Below are 18,640 nucleotides of genomic sequence, written 5' to 3'. Positions count from 1 at the left end.
ATTTCATCAAAAACCAATGTAAAATTAAAAACTGTGTTCACTATAATCTTGCATCATCTGTTGAGTTTGGCTAACATGACTTTTTCCAATTAGCCAAGTTTTGTCACTAGCATGACATTATACCATCATTTTGCATTGTCAGTATTGAAATTAGAACATTAGGAGTAGGTGTAAGGCTAATTTGGCAAAAGCAGTGACTATTCTGTCAACTGGAACCCTTATGTAATTTATGCATGGAAGGAGAGATGGCCATTTCTGCCATGGGCATTCATTATACTTTAAATGCAGGAACTCGGCAGCTACTCGATTAACACAATATCAAATATACCAATTAACAGTGAAAGGAAATGCCATCCTGTGTTTTATTAGTTATATCAGACATGAGACCACTTGTGAACGTACAATAGCCATCAGCTGAACATTTTACCGATCCAATAGATTTGTGAAGGCTGGGGTTTTAGTAGTCTGTCATCTTCAATTAGCGGATTAGCATTAATTTTGAGTCCTGACAAATACTACATCAAGAATTTACTTCCTTCTCTATGTAGCGGCCATATATTTTTCAGGATTGAGGGTCATCTGTTCTGTTTACTGATGCATGAAAACAGGGATAGTTTTTTTACTGAAAAAGATAACTAGGTTGGACATGTGCATCTAATACAAACAGACCTTTGTGCAGACTTACCTCCCAAGGCAGTATATACGACAAAACCAAAAGAAATACAAACATCAGAATTGCAACTATTATCCTTTTATCCCATGTAAAGTCAGTTTTACTATGCATGGTCAGTAAAAACACATTAATATGTAACAAATTACATCACTGTTTGAAACTTATTTTCCACCTTGTACTTTTATTTTCTGATTATTGGGCAAAGTATTAGTGTGATCATTTTATTTTCTGCTTTTGTTTATTTAATAGTGACAAGGAAGTAGCAGAAACTTCAGAATGATAGGAAGATAGGAGAAAATAGATCAGGTTAGGGAGGATTACTTTTTCTGTTTGCCTTCACTGCCTTTCTGCTCATCTTTTTGGTCTGTCAAGAGAGTTTCATCTGAGGCTATGATGTAATCATACATGCCATCATTGAACTGGGAGACAATATGACACCTGAAATTTCATATAATATATATGTTACAGTACCTAAGCAGCTCTATATGAAAAAAATACTTAAGGGAAAAATCTAAATGAGAGAAAAAGAAACAAAATATGTACTACACCTTCAAAGTCATCTGCTATTTCTGGAGTAGCCCAATATAAAAGTCGATTATTTCTTCGATACAACTGGACAACCAAGTTATAAAATAAATTTATTTGGTCTTCTTTATTTTACTCTACCTTTAAAAATATTCTTAAAAATCTGTTAATTTCTTATCCGGTCTGCAACAAAATCAACACAACCCTAGAATCACAAGACTAAACAATGTGACCTTGACCTGTGAGCTTTTATCCCCTTTATTCTTATGTTAATATGTGACAAATTCGATAATAATATATGCATGGAAACAAAAAATATAACCCCTTCATATAACTGGTAACAAATTGCAATAAATTTAACAACAAATTAACCATATGACCTTTGATGATGGATCCATAATCCTCAAGGACGATTCATGTTCATATGTGAACTGGGTTAAAGGTCTAATGCCTATCCACAGAAACATGATGTAGGTGTTCCCCGCTAAAATAACAAAACAAAAACACTGACAACTCTGACCTGCCCTTTAACATCCAAACCAGTAGCAATATTTATGTCCCAAAGTAAGCATCTTTACTTTTTTTTCTGTTGATGTCTTTGTGGATGAAGTCAGTTTTAAATCCAAAAATAAAAACAGGACATATAGCTCTTAATTTTTTTAATAACCAAATGGTGTTAATGGATGGATGGACAAATACTGACCACTATGCCACACCTTTTGCAACATATATCACATGGACCTTATTGTCCAGTTGAGGTACTGCTCTCATAATAAGACTAGGGGTCTGTCCTTATAAATGTCAAAAATATGGAGTGGGTCTATTTTCAGATATATATTTTATGTACCCTTATGCTGTGACTGCATGTTTAAAGTTTGGTAAATATTCAGACATGTCACAGGAACTGCAATTTTTGTATATTTCACGCTTCCAGGGTAGGATGCAAATAATCTATATCCCTCTCATATCATGACGGCAAGAAATGTACAAAGGATATTGTGCAGTGATTTTGGACAGACAGCAACAGATAGCCAGATCAATGGATGGAAAGACCTAGAGAATATCAAAATATCCCCAGCAATAAGTATGGGTTTTAAGAACAGATAAGATTCTTTGGTTTCTGATGTCTTTCTCTGATGCAATACCATGCAGCTGTCAAAAAGAAATATTTGCCTGCAAATTAAATGAAAAAGAATAACTGAACTTTAATTATGAGTCTCTGAGTAACATTCCATTTTAAAAATGAGAACATGTGTAACAATATGAAAACACCAAATTTTATCTACATCAAACTGTGGCACACACTGATTTAAAACACCCAAAATTAACGAGTGTTCAAAACAGCCCAAATTACCAAGAGTTCCACTGAATGCAATTTCATACTGGCGAATGATGTTCTCTGATGTATATGTAGTAGAGTCTTCATGCAGACAAGACAGAAAATTAAACGTACAAATTTCAGACAAAGTGCTATCTTCTCTGTGTTTCAATTTAAATATAATGACTGATCAAACAGAGATGTAAAATTTCAGATTTGTTACATCTTAACATACCCAATGATGCTAATGCAGACATCACTGTTGCTGATTACAATGCCAGAAAAATTACTGAGGTCTCATCGTTTACTGATAGGACAAAAATGAGTTCAATTTGGATGCTACAATATATCCATAGAAATCTGCTTTATGCAAGATATTCATCCAAAATTTGACATGTAAAACATCTCAATACTGCCCAAAGCATCAATCTTAAAGTTCTATATAACAACTGTGTGTAACATCTACCATAATATTCAATTAAACATCATCTGATTTTTGAGTTTTTACCTTGAAGTCACAGGTAATTCTGAATTCAACACACAGGCAGGTATGCCAAACTGTTCCAAGAAGAGCTTCAATCTGAAATGATATTTAAGCATGATCTGTGGGAGGTATCTCAATTGTATATTAATGGTGTAACAATACATCTATATGCAGTTATGCATAGGTATATAAATGTATCACAACTTGTATTTGTACCGTATATTTACCATTACTGTCCACTAGTTAGACTGCTTGAGGCACTATAATTTTTTTATTATCAAAACATCACATGGTACTGAGAAACAAGCTACCCATGAAGGTATTGTACTACTCTCTTGCTTACATGGCTTAACAGTTGACAACTGCACTAATGTCCCTTGCTAAACTCCTATCGAGCTTCATTTATTAGCATTAGACTTCCACTAAGGGTGAACATATTAACAGTATGTGTTTACCATGTAGATCAACAGATAAAGGGCTTGTCCTTTTATTATTTTATTTTATGAGAGAGAGACATGATAACGTAAATTTTCAATCAATAACATTTTGAGATGATGCCCACAATCCAATTACATGAGAAATTTAATTGTTATCCACTGCTCTAAACCTGTATATAAAAAGTGCCAGGAGAATACATTACAATGTATTTAAACTCTTTCATCCCAACTGCAACAGCCATATATCCTCTTTTATTATCAAATAATGTGAAAGCATGAACATCCACTCACTCCACTTGCACCTAAGATTACAAGTTTGATTTGTCACATGACTGTCATCAAGCTCTATTTTTTGACAAGGAAAGCCATATGTATGTCGAATTTGACTATTATTAAATGTGATTTTTAACCCTTTTAGATCAAACACAACTTTAGTTTCAATATCTTTCAAAATTTTTAATCTAACAGAAAAAAGGAAAGCAAAGTCAAAATTTTGAAAATGTATGCAGTAGCACTTCTTTAACACATAATTATGCATCATAGATGGAAATTAAATATTGAACTAAATATTGCAAATTCAATATTATCCACAAAGCACATGGAGGATATCTGCTTTTCAGCAGATATAAGGAAATATTTCATAAGTGGTAATTTTATCATCACAAGTGGTTTATGTACCATGACAGACAGAGATGCAAATGCTTCATGACCTTTCATCTGTAGTTATAATATGCCAACTAGACTGTGAGGACATTAACACTGCAAAGAACCTTTTCACTTACTTGTAGCATCTGTCGACTGTATTGACGAATAGAATAGACTTTCCACGAACAAGACGCAGTTTCAAAAGAGCATAGATCAATGCAAACTTGTCATCTTCTTCGCATCTGTAGGAAGAAACAAAGCTGTTAAAAGACAGCAAATCTCACCTGCATATACACTGCCTTTTACTATCTGCTAATGCCAATGCCACCCACTGACTATGGCACCAGGGGTATGACAATAATGTCTACTGCACTTAAAAAGCTGAGCAAAAAAATGCACATTCTAATGTCTCAAGATATCATCATAAATTAAGCATATCAAACACATCTTCTGCTGAGTGTACTCTATAGAAATTGTGAAACCTGGTTGTAACACTGACATATATAGTATACATATAAAGTTTGGCATTAAAATATACATCCTTGATCTACTGACTTTTCCAAAATGTATAGGCGAGGGTGGTGGTGGCTGAAGGCCATTTTTAAATTGTCAAATTTTAATTTAACAAGTTAAAAGAGACATTTTGATTAGCCTGACTTAATCTCCACCCTACCCCAAACAATGATATATAATTATCCATACAAAACTCCTGTTGAGAGCTGATTTTTCATTGGAAGACCCAATGTCATGTGATCCAAGATAAATCATGATGTTGCATGGTTGTGTGATATCATAATGTTAAATCTGTGGCATCATGCATATGAATGACATTTTCACTATTCTAAAACATATTAAGTTGTAATTATTCACTATATATAATGTAATTTAACAAAAATAGACCTTTGTTGCAGTGAAATGGTTTAAATCAATACGAGGTTTACTGCTTTATGTAAATTCATATTCACCTCAACAGAGGTCTATCACATTGACTGTCCATTACAGGATCATAATTAAACATGAGGTAGCAGGTAAAATGTTTTGCTAACAACTTTTTAATCTGGTGGCAAAGTGTCAACATGTTTTACCTAACACAAATTAGTTCCTCTCTCCATTGGGAAATGTTTGACTGTTCTCCTTGCCCAGAAAAAGGTGCTGAAGAGACTCTTTATGACCAGCAAAATTTAAATCTTGTGTAACTTAAGTTCTTTCTTTATAAACTTTTGGAAGGAAGAATTTCCATCAGATTTTTCACCAGGTGGCAAAACCACATAACAGGTAGCAAATCTGCTACAGTATGCATAATGTGTTTTCACCATGCTTGACTCGTTCTGCTCATACTGTTGAGTGTAGCTATATCAGCACCACTTTAAGCATGATTTCTACCTGGCCACTTTGATTTACCTCTACATTCCTAAAGGACATACTGCAGGTGACAACATTCTGTGTAGTAAATCAATTAAAGAATATTACCCTACACTGTTTTGTAGCTCAGGCTCAATCCTACCTGTAAATACTGGTGATTTCACCGTGTGGTGTACTTTAATGAATACTACACAGCCATAAGATTTGTGTGTGTGCACGTGTCTGTCCCTCTGTGTGTGTGAGACATTATATTTTTAACACAGATTTAACAAAATTTCAGTCATATCGCTATGATGTCTACAGTGTGGCAGTTTATAGTGATGTCTAGCATTGAAGCATCATGCTGCAGTAATGTGTCATGTCCCACCCAGTCACATTATCCTGACACCTGGCTGACCAGTCCTATCACTGACCTATTAATGCTGAGCACTAACTGAAGCATCTGCTAGTAACATTTTTTATAAGTCTTTGGTACGACTTGGCTGGAATTCAAACATGTGACCTCCTGCATCTAAGATGAATGTTCTAACCACTACCATAAGCTGAATATGGTCAGTAAATTTTGTATGTTCCAGTCTTGCACCTGTGTATTTTGAATGAAACAATCTCTATTTATGTTGAATATGAATAGCACTTACTTTATGTGGTACTGTGTCAGTTGCCCAGATTCTGCTACTTGTGATTCGTCCAGTTTAAGGATCACCTGTAAATTTTAAAAAGGTAGCACTCTTTATTTTATGTTAGCCCATGAATTTGTGGATTTCCAATAGTAATAATTTTGATAATTCACTAGAGTGAATTATGTAAAATATTTTGTCACTGTGGCCATTAATAATAATAATAATAATGAGGACTTTATATAGCGCCTAATCTTTAGAAGCTCTAAGCGCTTTACAACATTAGACAATAGACATCGACAACATTTTGATCCAAAAATCTGAACTGCCATTTTGACACTTGCTTGGTCTAGTGATGAGAATTGCCATACGCCATGCAAGAGTACCAGGTTCAAATCCCTCAAGCCACTGAAATTATTTTCTTCTCTTGTTTGGTTTCAGGTTTATTTTGCTTTGAATTAAGAAACAGAATTATGTTACTACTAATATTTTCCATGTGAATAGACACACTAACATTATCAGATACTAAGAAATCTGCGACTTCTGCTAACCAATATATTTGAGCATAAAATTAAAAGAAAATTTACTTGTTCCAAATGAATAATGAAAGTATTTCATCTGGTGGATGAAACAAATCAAGTATTTTCACTTGTTGCCTCATAAAAATACTGAATTTTTCACCTACAAGATGAAATGTATCCATTATTCACTCAATACAAGCAAATGTCTCGTATATAATTTTCTATACCCTCTTTCTTAATATTTCTCCTCCCTACCAGAATCCTGTATGTTCTGGAATTGCGAATATATGAACATATAATAAAAGATAACATCATGAAGTATATTACCAACACCTTTTTTTAAAACTTCCACATGAAACTATATACGGTAGTCTTGTTGTATTTTGTGCTTCCGTTCACCTGCTTAACTGCACAATCTTTAAAACAAATGTTTTATAAGTACACCTTCTCACTATCATTTGAAGTAACCAGCTCAAGCTTAAAAGTACAAGGCAACAATATAAAAAATGTTACAGAGCTGTAAAAGATGATAACTACCATTTGTAACAGCAGAAAGTTTCTGTTTGGGCTGCTTGCATGGAAGTAATTGTAAGTGAATAAGCATATATAAAATAAATACATAAAATGATAAATGCAACAGTAATAACCTTTAAAATATTGTTTTTTAAATTTCAATTTGTTGAGTGAATGATACAGTACTAAATTATCTATGATTTGGTAAAATTATCTATACATCTGTGTCAAGTGGAAAAATAACCTAAAGGTATTTTTTACACCTTGTTTTCTTTCTCAGATCTTTACAATTACAAATTTTGTTCTACATTATTTTGTACGTAAATAAAAAAACAAATTGTTTTTACAGTTGCTAACTGATTCTTTATGTTAATAGACTCTTTTAGCATGCATCTGATATACTTTCACTGATGACAAATATTTTCATAGGATAGCATACTATGTACCTTCAAGGATGGCATCCAATATATTCAAGGATAACATGCCATATATTTTCAAGCATAGCATACTATATATTTCCATGGATTGTATACGATACATTTTCATGGGAGCCCCAAGTGGCCGAGTGGTCTAAAGCGCTCACCATTACGGATCACTGCCATCTCACCTCTACCTGTGTGGGTTCAAGTCTCGGGTTCTGTCAATGTGAGAAAGCTTGCCAGTAGCTTCTCGTCGGCTGGTGGTTCTTTCCCGGGTTTTCTCGGGTTCTTCCTCCACCATTTATACTGGCCGCCATGTATAGCCAATCTTGTGCTGAAAAATGGTGTTAAACCCTACAGCAACAACAAGAACATTTTCATGGATTGCATACCACAGATTTTCATGAACTGCATACCATATATTTTCATGGCTAGCATACCATATATTTTCATGGCTAGCATACCATATATTTTCATGGTTGTTGTTGTTGTTGTGAAGTTTAACGCCATTTTTCAGCACACGATAGGCTACGCATGGCGGCCAGTATTAATGGTGGAGGAAGAACCAAGGAAAGCCCTGGGAAGAACCACCGACCCACGAGAAACTACCGGCAAACTTTCTCACATACCCACATTGGAAGAATCCTAGACTAGAACCCACGCAGACAGAGGTGATATTTTCATGGACTGCATACCACAGATTTTGACAGATAGCATACCATATATTTTCACAGACAGCATACCATATTTACTGTATTTGTAAGCACTTCCATGTTCACTAAATCTATGTGTCTAATATTTCTGTACAAAGAAACATATATACATTTATGGATCTTAATCAAAGAGTGCATGTATGTATAGACAGGCAGATGAATCGTAATCAAAGGGTGCATGGATGTATGGTCAGAAAGATGAATCTTTATCAAAAGGTGCATGGATATATGGCCAGTCAGATGAATCATAATCAAAGGGTGCATGTATGTACAGACAGGCAGATGAATCGTAATCAAAGGGTGCATGGATATATGGCCAGTCAGACGAATCGTAATCAAAGGGTGCATGTATGTATAGACAGGCAGATGAAAGGTAATCAAAGGGTGCATGGAATTATGGCCAGTCAGATGAATCATAATCAAAGGGTGCATGGAATTATGGCCAGTCAGATGAATCATAATCAAAGGGTGCATGGATATATGGCCAGGTAGATGAATCGTAATCAAAGGGTGCATAGATATATGGCCAGGCAGATGAATCATAATCAAAGGGTTCATGGATATATGGAAAGGCCGATGATACTTAATAAAAGGGTGCATGGATGTATGGCCAGTCAGATGAATTGTAATCAAAGAGTGCATAGATGTATGTCCAGGCAGATGAATTGTAATCAAGGGTGCATGGATGTATGGCTAGTCAGATGGATCGTAATCAAAGGGTGCATGGATGTATGGCCAGTTAGATGAATCGCAATCAAAGGGTGCATGGATATATGGCCAGGCAGATGAATCTTAATCAAAGTGCATGGATATATGGCCAGGCAGATGAATCATAATCAAAGGGTGCATGGATATATGGCCAGGCAGATGAATCGTAATCAAAGGGTGCATGGATATATGGCCAGGCAGATGAATCGTAATCAAAGGGTGCATGGATATATGGCCAGGCAGATGAATCGAAATCAAAGGGTGCATGGATATATGGCCAGGCAGATGAATCGTAATCAAAGAGTGCATGGATATATGGCCAGTCAGATGAATCATAATCAAAGGGTGCATGGATATATCGCCAGGCAGATGAATCGTAATCAAAGGGTATATGGATATATGGCCAGGCAGATGAATCCTAATCAAAGGGTGCATGGATGTATGGCCAGTCAGATGGATCGTAATCAAAGGGTGCATGGATGTATGGCCAGTTAGATGAATTGTAATCAAAGGGTACATGGATGTATGGCTAGTCAGATGGATCGTAATCAAAGGGTGCATGGATGTATGGCTAGTCAGATGGATCGTAATCAAAGGGTGCATGGATGTATGGCCAGTCAGATGAATCGTAATCAAAGGGTGCATGGATATATGGCCAGGCAGATGAATCTTAATCAAAGAGTACATGGATATATGGCTAGGTAGACGAATCGTAATCAAAGGGTGCATGGATATATGGCTAGGCAGATGAATCCTAATCAAAGGGTACAAGGATATATGGCCAGACAGATGTGGATAACAAACAATTGCTATGTCATGCTTCTTCAACAAAAATTAAATAAATTGCCACCACTATTTCATAAACACATGCAGCAGTATCAATAACATGTTAAGTGCTATTTGTACTAAATCAAATGTCCTGAACATACAGGATAATTCATGGTAATACACGCAGTTATACAAGGTCCAAATTAATCATTTATTACAGTAAGGTGTTCATTGTTACTGGGCGCAGTGCAAATTAATTTGATACCAGATGGGACTTGATTCTGAAAGCAGAAACATGTTCCCACACATACAAACATCAATAAATTCTTCACTTAACATTAAATACTGCTCTGTGACCTTGAACATAAGGTCATTGTTACCAGAACCTAACCAGGTCTTAGGAGCTGCTCTTATCTAAATACCCAATTTGATCTGGTTTTGCTCAATAGTACCTGAGCAATCTTGCTGAAGTGTGATGGCTAAACATGGACAGACAGCACAAAACCAATGTCTAACTGGGGGGGGGGGGAGAGAGGGAGGACAGAGAAAACAAAAACAAAAAAAGATAGCACACAAGAAATCAGATGCATAGTTGTGAGCATTTAAAGTTCAAATTGTCTTTAAAAGAAGATTCCTATTCTCAAATGCTTGTCTGCAGTGATTTGTAAACAAATTCAATCTTTCAGCTCACCATACACTCTATTAAAGTATATAAGATTCTGAAAGCACTTTTGTGGGAAATATGCTATAATTACCATGCATCCGACTTGCTATCTACAATATGAATCAGAAAGCACTTTTGTGGGAAATATGCTATAATTACTGTGCATCTGACTTGCTATCTACAATATGAATCTGCAACTGGAGAAATATTCAAAAATATCTGACTCAGTTCAAGCCAATATGACAAAGATTCCTCTGTGTCAGCATCAATCTTTGCTGCATGGCATAACACCCCATGCCATTCAATTAATAAATTCAAACTAGTAATAATGGACTATATTTTATTCATTTGCATATATATAAACCTCTCTACAGATGACACACACTGGACCATAAATTTATGTCTATTATTGACATATGTCCTTTATACCAAGATAAAATTTATAAGAGGAGGTCTGTAAAAAAAACTGTCCTTTATGTAGTCCTCCTTTATAATGTCAGCTCTTCCTATTCAACTTGTTATTGTTGTAGGGTTTAACGCCATTTTTCAGCACACGATAGGCTCTACATGGCGGCCAGTATTAATGGTGGAGGAAGAACCTGGGAAAACCCCGGAAAGAACCACCGACCCAGAAGAAGCTACTGGCAAGCTGTCTCTCATACCCACATTGGCTGAATCCGAGACTCTAACCAACGCAGACAGAGGTGAAATGGCAGTGACCCGTAACAGAAAGCGCTTTAGACCACTCTGGCGCCCCCCATTCAAGTTGTAGTGACATGATCTTCACTTAATATCATCAACATAAATTCTCCTTTTATCAAAGTATATCATGAAGCTATAAACTCTGGATGAGACTGGATACAAAATGACACTGTTGCTGTTTCTGTACCTTGTTAAATAATGAAAAATTCTTAAACAATTTTAATACAAACTGCGATAACAGTGATATGGAAAAAATGTCAATGAAAAATAAAAACAATGCTGGAAAGCTTTAGTTATTAATAACCTCTCAGAAATCAGCTATGCACGATAGCAGTGATGTGAGAGAAAAAAACGAAGTCAATGAAAAATAAAACAGAATGCTGGAAATATTTAGTTATTTATGACCTTTCAAAAATCAGCTGTGCTGGCATTATGCTGTGGAAACCAGTGTGACCTTCAAAACTGCATCATACTATTATTAATCAATTGTTAATGTATACTTTTCTTCATGTATTTGTTAAGCTGAGCCTATGATATTCAACCTGTGCTAATTTGATATAGTTTTAAACCACTTTTTTAACTTTTATTTAATAGGCGATAACTGACAGACTGTTTATTGTAATGATCTATATTTGTGGATACCATATATACTTACTTATAAAGTGTGTCAAATAAGATCCTGATCTGCCGCAGCATAAAGCATCTGCAGAATCAGGGTCTATGTTGTTTGTTCTACTTATTACTCCAAATGAATTAAACAGACCCAGGTCTGCCAGTGCATTATGTGATAGCAGATCTGGGTCTTTGCAGTTTGCAATTGGATGTGACTTATAAGCATGTATCTATGGTAGATATTCAGTTAAGTGTAGTGCAAGAAAATGTACAAGAACCTATACATTTCTAAGTGATTTTGGATTGCCTGGACCTTTAGCTATACAAAAATATAAACTTTGGAAAAAAATAAAAATATTTCTAACATTTCTCAAGCAATTAGCCTTATTAATTGAGTGTCTGCTAAAGCAGATTTCATTGTTCATTGATCTTGAAATCCATAATATCAAAGTCCAGAAAAGCAAGCGATCACATGTATAAAACTCTCTTACGGGATTGTGAAGGACCATTTTCTTTAAAGCTATGACATCTTCACTTAATGTCGCAGACATCAGAAAGGCCTGGTATATCTTTGGGATGTTACTGAAAATGGAATGAATATGTTATCAAATCAGACTTTTTCATTTAGTTTCTATTCTTAGCATTCAACTTATCTTTATCAAACTTTAGCTTTAAAATGATGCTGCAGACAAGGTCAATTTGTTACAGGATAGTCAAAATGAAACATGCTTCTTCTGCAACTATCAAGCTGACTGTAAAACCATTTCTGATGAAAATAAATTTAAGATGAAAATAACTCTGAAAACCTGCAGCAGGGTCTAATAAATATTACCATGTGCTAAATAGTATTACAAGTAACGTTAAATTTATGCAGTGAAGTCAATGTTTTAAAACAAGAAAATCACGTTTTCTTCAAATCTTTATCAGAAAACCAATCACCCAACTGCTTTCATTCCATCATCCTTCTGGTCCCACCCTCTAACCATGCTAGATGGAGGTATATTAAATCTGAGTGTAGTTGTTTACCTCTAAAAACAAATAACATCCAATAATAATCTGCAATTTTAAAAGTCTTGAAAAATGTGAAAAAAGTGTTGTATGACATGAAACATTAATGTTACTCATACCTATGAAAGGTGATGGATAATTAAACAGTTGTTAATTTTAAACAACCAATAAATGGAGATTAGAGGAATTACAAATTTCTTATGTTTTCTTCATAAAAAGTTATTACGAATTCTGGTTCCTTTGCAGATCTATATCAGTTATGCAGAGATACATACCTCTAGGCAGAATGCCAAGTGATCTATACATAAGGCTAGGCAAGAAACTATAGCATATTCTAAAATGATAACTAGGATATCTTCATTCTTCGTATGGTCAACAAGGTAAAAAAATTATGTGATACTTGTACTGGTGGCAGAACACATGGAAACTAATTTCTAACGACTAAGTATTTCTAAGAGGCATATTTTTGCCAAATAATAACATATTCTGTAAATAAATGAACAGTCCAAACTTCACCTTAGCAATGCCTTTATGTCTTCTTCATAGCCAAATGAGAACACCAAATCTGCTTCGTCTATGACTATCATCTCCAGTGATTCCTTTATGCTAACATTGTCAGCACGAATGTGGGCCAAGAGACGACTGGGTGTGGCAACTATGATGTCTGGATTTTCTGCCAGCATAGGTCTAGATAATTGAGAAAAATTTATTAGGAATGTTCCAGATACAACTGTGTGGAGAGTATGAAGGTATACAAAATATTTTCTGGAACCTTGTCTTTTCTTCTATATAAAGTACTTTCAAACAGAATGAAATCAACAATAGTACAACTCGCCCCTATGAAGATTGTAGAAATCTGCAGCAGCCATTGTAAACATTAATTATTTGAGCAGAAACAAAATTCCAACTAATGTAATTCTGAAGCTGTTAAAAGGGCATAAAAGACAACAATATAAAATATTTTTTTATGATACAAAAGTGGAGGTACTTTAATGAATAGAGAAAAACCAGAAAGGAACCTTTTTCTCTTTCTTTTTGCAAATCACTCTTTACAAAATATTACTATCGTCCATTCCTAGAAGCCAGAATTTACTGGTGGAGGTCAGAGGCTTTTAGAAAATGTTTAGTGACAGTCTGTCTGACCACCATTGCAAGCTTAGTTCATACATAATAATTACTTTGATTATCCACATCAGTTGCAAACTCACATGAAATGTATGCAGTTAATTCCTTAAATACATGCATCATATCATGATGTACAGTGGATAGTCATTTCATGTCAAATGTTAACCAAGAAAACCCCACATTTCATTCCTACTTTCATAAGCTCTGGTCAGAAAGGGCCTTCCGTGTATGCTAGAATGAATATAACATAGGAAATCTATACACTCACAAGTTAAACACAAAATATTTAACCTAACGCAATAAATGTAGCTCACAGAGAGCTTCTTTCACTGTATGGGTGTAATAATAATGCATAAAATGTAGCTCAGAGAGCTTCTTTCACTGTATGGGTGGAATACTAATGCATTAAATGTAGTTCAGAGAGCTTCTTTCACTGTATGGGTGTAATAATAATGCATAAAATGTAGCTCAGAGAGCTTCTTTCACTGTATGGGTGGAATACTAATGCATTAAATGTAGTTCAGAGAGCTTCTTTCACTGTATGGGTGTAATAATAATGCATAAAATGTAGCTCAGAGAGCTTCTTTCACTGTATGGGTGTAATAATAATGCATAAAATGTAGTTCAGAGAGCTTCTTTCACTGTATGGGTGGAATACTAATGCATTAAATGTAGTTCAGAGAGCTTCTTTCACTGTATGGGTGTAATAATAATGCATTAAATGTAGTTCAGAGAGCTTCTTTCACTGTATGGGTGTAATAATAATGCATAAAATGTAGCTCAGAGAGCTTCTTTCACTGTATGGGTGGAATACTAATGCATTAAATGTAGTTCAGAGAGCTTCTTTCACTGTATGGGTGTAATAATAATGCATTAAATGTAGTTCAGAGAGCTTCTTTCACTGTATGGGTGTAATAATAATGCATAAAATGTAGCTCAGAGAGCTTCTTTCACTGTATGGGTGTAATAATAATGCATAAAATGTAGCTCAGAGAGCTTCTTTCACTGTATGGGTGTAATAATAATGCATAAAATGTAGCTCAGAGAGCTTCTTTCACTGTATGGGTGTAATAATAATGCATTAAATGTAGTTCAGAGAGCTTCTTTCACTGTATGGGTGGAATACTAATGCATTAAATGTAGTTCAGAGAGCTTCTTTCACTGTATGGGTGGAATACTAATGCATTAAATGTAGTTCAGAGAGCTTCTTTCACTGTATGGGTGTAATAATAATGCATAAAATGTAGCTCAGAGAGTTTCTTTCACTGTATGGGTGGAATACTAATGCATTAAATGTAGTTCAGAGAGCTTCTTTCACTGTATGGGTGTAATAATAATGCATTAAATGTAGTTCAGAGAGCTTCTTTCACTGTATGGGTGTAATACTAATGCATTAAATGTAGATCAGAGAGCTTCTTTCACTGTATGGGTGGAATACTAATGCATTAAATGTAGTTCAGAGAGCTTCTTTCACTGTATGGGTGTAATACTAATGCATTAAATTATAAAGTTTCTTGATTCTAAAATAAACAAAACCCAAGAAATGAATGCAAAATTTGAAGAAAGTCAATGAAGCATGAAATATAGGTCACAATGATTTCTGTTCGTAATAAGGGTATTGTAGATGTGAAGATGCATCTACTACCAAGTTTCACAATTCTAGGTAGGATATAATTCATGTGAAAAAAACTTATGTGGACATGAGCTCAATGCATAAACGTAACCAATGCTGGTAAAAGATGATATTTAGGTCTTTTGTTGTAAAGGAGTATTCAAACATGGATACATATCATCGTATATTAATGATTCTAGCACAAACTGTTCCTGAGACATAACCATCCAATATAAAATGAAACCCAAGCCAATAAAGCATAATGTGGTGCCATAATAATCAACTTTTGATATGAGACTGTAGTGCACTCATCAACATCCATCCCTGACACCAAGATTTACTATTCTAGATTGGATAATATGTGCATAGCATACAAAAAAACTATTTTGATCATAAGTTAATCCTAAACTGGTAAAATGCATTTCACAATGACCTTTTGGATGAACTAAACTGGTAAAATGCCTTTCACATTGACCTTCTGGATGATCTAAACTAGCAAATATATTTCACAATGTACACACCAACTTGCATGACCCTGCATCCAACTTGACACATACAACAGACGTTTTGTACTCACCACAATGCATTAACACACCAGCTTGCAAGGCAGCCAACATTACACATGAAACAGGAGTACTGTACTCACTGCAATGCATTCACACACCAACTTGCATGACCCTGCAGCCAACATTGCACATGAAACTTGAGTACTGTACTCACCAACTTTCATGGCAGCCAACATTACACATGAAACAAGGGTAATCTACTCACCAAACTGCATTTACACATTAGGTTGTGTGACCCTGTAGTCAACAATGCACAGGAAACAAGACTCAAACTCTAAACTTAACCAAAATCTCTGATTTAGATGTGCAAAATACAACATCACACTGACTACTTGTGATGCAAGGATGTTGCACTAATCAAATGGCAACAACGCAAAAATTTAAAAGAACCTGCAGCAGACAGAAGTAAAGACAGATGGACAAGGGTAACTAACACATTCATGGCAATATAACAAAGAGCCTTAGCTACAATTCTTGAGGTCCAATTAATACAATTACTCCTAATTTCCAGCCATGTTGAAATAATACTTGCAATTACTGCTCATTCTGGCTATTGTTAACTGTTAGAAGCCCACTTTACTGAACAAATAGTGACAGTGTTCAATTTTTTGATGATTTGAAGTAAAGGCATTCCTTGTACATAAACATATTACCTTTGTTGCGGTAAGGGAACCTGTGGTGAGATATCACAGCACTTCACATCTCGTGAACAGCAGCTTGTGAGCTCCTGAAAAGATAAACATTAGCATAATTTGTGTATCTCCACAACAGTTAACCTCACATATTTTATAAACTAAGAGAGATGCATAATGCCAACAAATGTGCCTCCATGAGACTGGTTTCACTGGCTGAAAAGAATTTCCATGAATTCAAGAGAAGACCATCTCTTCCTATTAACTGCAGAGTACTGAAACCACCTCTGATATTCTTCAGCAAAAATGAGATTTTCAAATTAGCTGCTGTGGTGAATGTAATGAATGTCAACTTTGGCCATTTTATTTTAGGCAAAAAAGGCAGCATAAGACATCTTCTCATTGAAATCCCATGACATATGATAATTCCATTAATGATGATAACAAGATTTTCAAGATTACAGCTATAGCGGCCATATCTGATATCAGATTGTCACCATTTCTTTTTAGTACCAACTAGACATCATAAGTCTTTTGGTGAAGGCACAATGTCGATATGAGCAGTCAACTGCAAAAAGTAGTATTAACAAGATTTTCAGGAAGGCCATTGTAGCAGTCTTATTAGCATCAAGATCTCCACCATCTTCATGTCATTTATTCAGAAGAAATAGTGATAACAATATTTCCAAGATGGCCACAGTGGCAGGCATACTGAAAGTTTGAACTGCATCATTAGGAACAAACAGATATCAAAATAATGTTATCAGTGAAAAAAATGTATTGATAGAGCCATCCTTTCAGGTAGAGTGGTGATAACTATTTTCAAGATGGCCAGTGAAGTGGCCAAATTAGATATCAGACTGACGCTATTTTCATTCAACAGCAATTATGCATCATTATAATTCTCTGGTGAAAACCCCATAACAATCCTCCACTCCACCGATAACTCGCATCCTGACAAGTCGCAAACCCACTTATAACACAGGGTCAGTCATGGATACAATTTTTTTTAAAACAAGAAAGTATCAATAACTTGACCCCTGCTTGCTCAACATGACGAAAATCGTGACCAAAATTGGTAAATAAAACCTTGATAAAATGCTCGTTTTATTGTCGAAAATGGTTTATATGACCTGGATATTTGAATCAACATTATGAAATTATCAACTTTTCATAAAAAGTCATGCCTTTTATTAAAATTTCTTTCCAAACTACATTCTTGGTAAACCATAAATAACAATATGCAATGAAATTTTGATCAATGAAATGGTGCTAACACACACTTGAGGCAGCACAATAATAAATAAATACCAATTAAATAAGTTTTCTTTTTTTCCAAGTGAAATTTGTGTTTTAGTTCTATCTTTTAGTTCCGTTTAGGTGTAATGATCATAAAAACAATATGCAATGTGGTATTCAAACATGAAATATGTTCTGACCGTAACAGCTATGACTGCGAGCATTTCTGTGAGAACCTATATGTCAGACAATGTCTTGATACCTAATTTGTGTAAGTATTTGCTGCAATCCGATTGGAATTTGTTGTATTGTTGCACTTAATGAAAAGCTGACCTTGTATTACCATGTTAATTAGTCTTTTGTATCAAATAAAAGGGGTGGAATAACTGAAAAGGTAAAAGGCAGACAAATCCAACCTGCATTAAATGCTAGTGGCTCCATTCAAGTATCAGGTAATCGAACAGTTACAATTTTTTTAAAAACATAATTAGACTACCTTAAATTAGCATACTCATTCACAACTGTGATCAAAGATAGCAAGACAACCAAGTGAAATGAATACGTCATGACATAAAATTATGTTTCACAGATATGTTTTATTAATGAGAAGCCAGTTTCAGAGTTTGTAGTTAATTTGTAATTATTGAATTGGCACCAAGAGATTTTCTCTCGAATGAGAAGTTTCACTTTTTCTTGCAATGAAATCACTGCATCAATATTTTACTAACAGAACAATAAAAACAATTACTTTCGATGATAACTGATGTTTTAAGAACA

At 34.8% G+C, this 18,640-nt stretch overlaps 1 protein-coding gene across 2 annotated transcripts in view; it reads right to left on the bottom strand.

Moving 5' to 3' along the window:
• Positions 1-18,640, bottom strand: part of LOC149795749 (putative ATP-dependent RNA helicase DDX56) — a 78,341-nt gene that overhangs the window by 29,561 nt on the left and 30,140 nt on the right. For both annotated transcript variants that reach the window (XM_089965662.1, XM_089965663.1), the window contains exons 4-10: positions 16,646-16,719; positions 13,206-13,376; positions 12,173-12,263; positions 6,083-6,147; positions 4,220-4,324; positions 3,025-3,096; positions 995-1,111 (exon numbers count right to left, since the gene is read on the bottom strand). In XM_089965662.1, the coding sequence (XP_089821788.1) occupies positions 995-1,111; positions 3,025-3,096; positions 4,220-4,324; positions 6,083-6,147; positions 12,173-12,263; positions 13,206-13,376; positions 16,646-16,719 (695 nt within the window). The remainder of the gene's footprint in view (positions 1-994; positions 1,112-3,024; positions 3,097-4,219; positions 4,325-6,082; positions 6,148-12,172; positions 12,264-13,205; positions 13,377-16,645; positions 16,720-18,640) is intronic.

Source organism: Sinohyriopsis cumingii, chromosome 7, assembly GCF_028554795.1.
Source record: "Sinohyriopsis cumingii isolate HCF-2022 chromosome 7, ASM2855479v2, whole genome shotgun sequence".
NCBI lineage: Eukaryota > Metazoa > Mollusca > Bivalvia > Unionida > Unionidae > Sinohyriopsis > Sinohyriopsis cumingii.
This window is presented reverse-complemented; position numbering and strand designations above follow the sequence as displayed.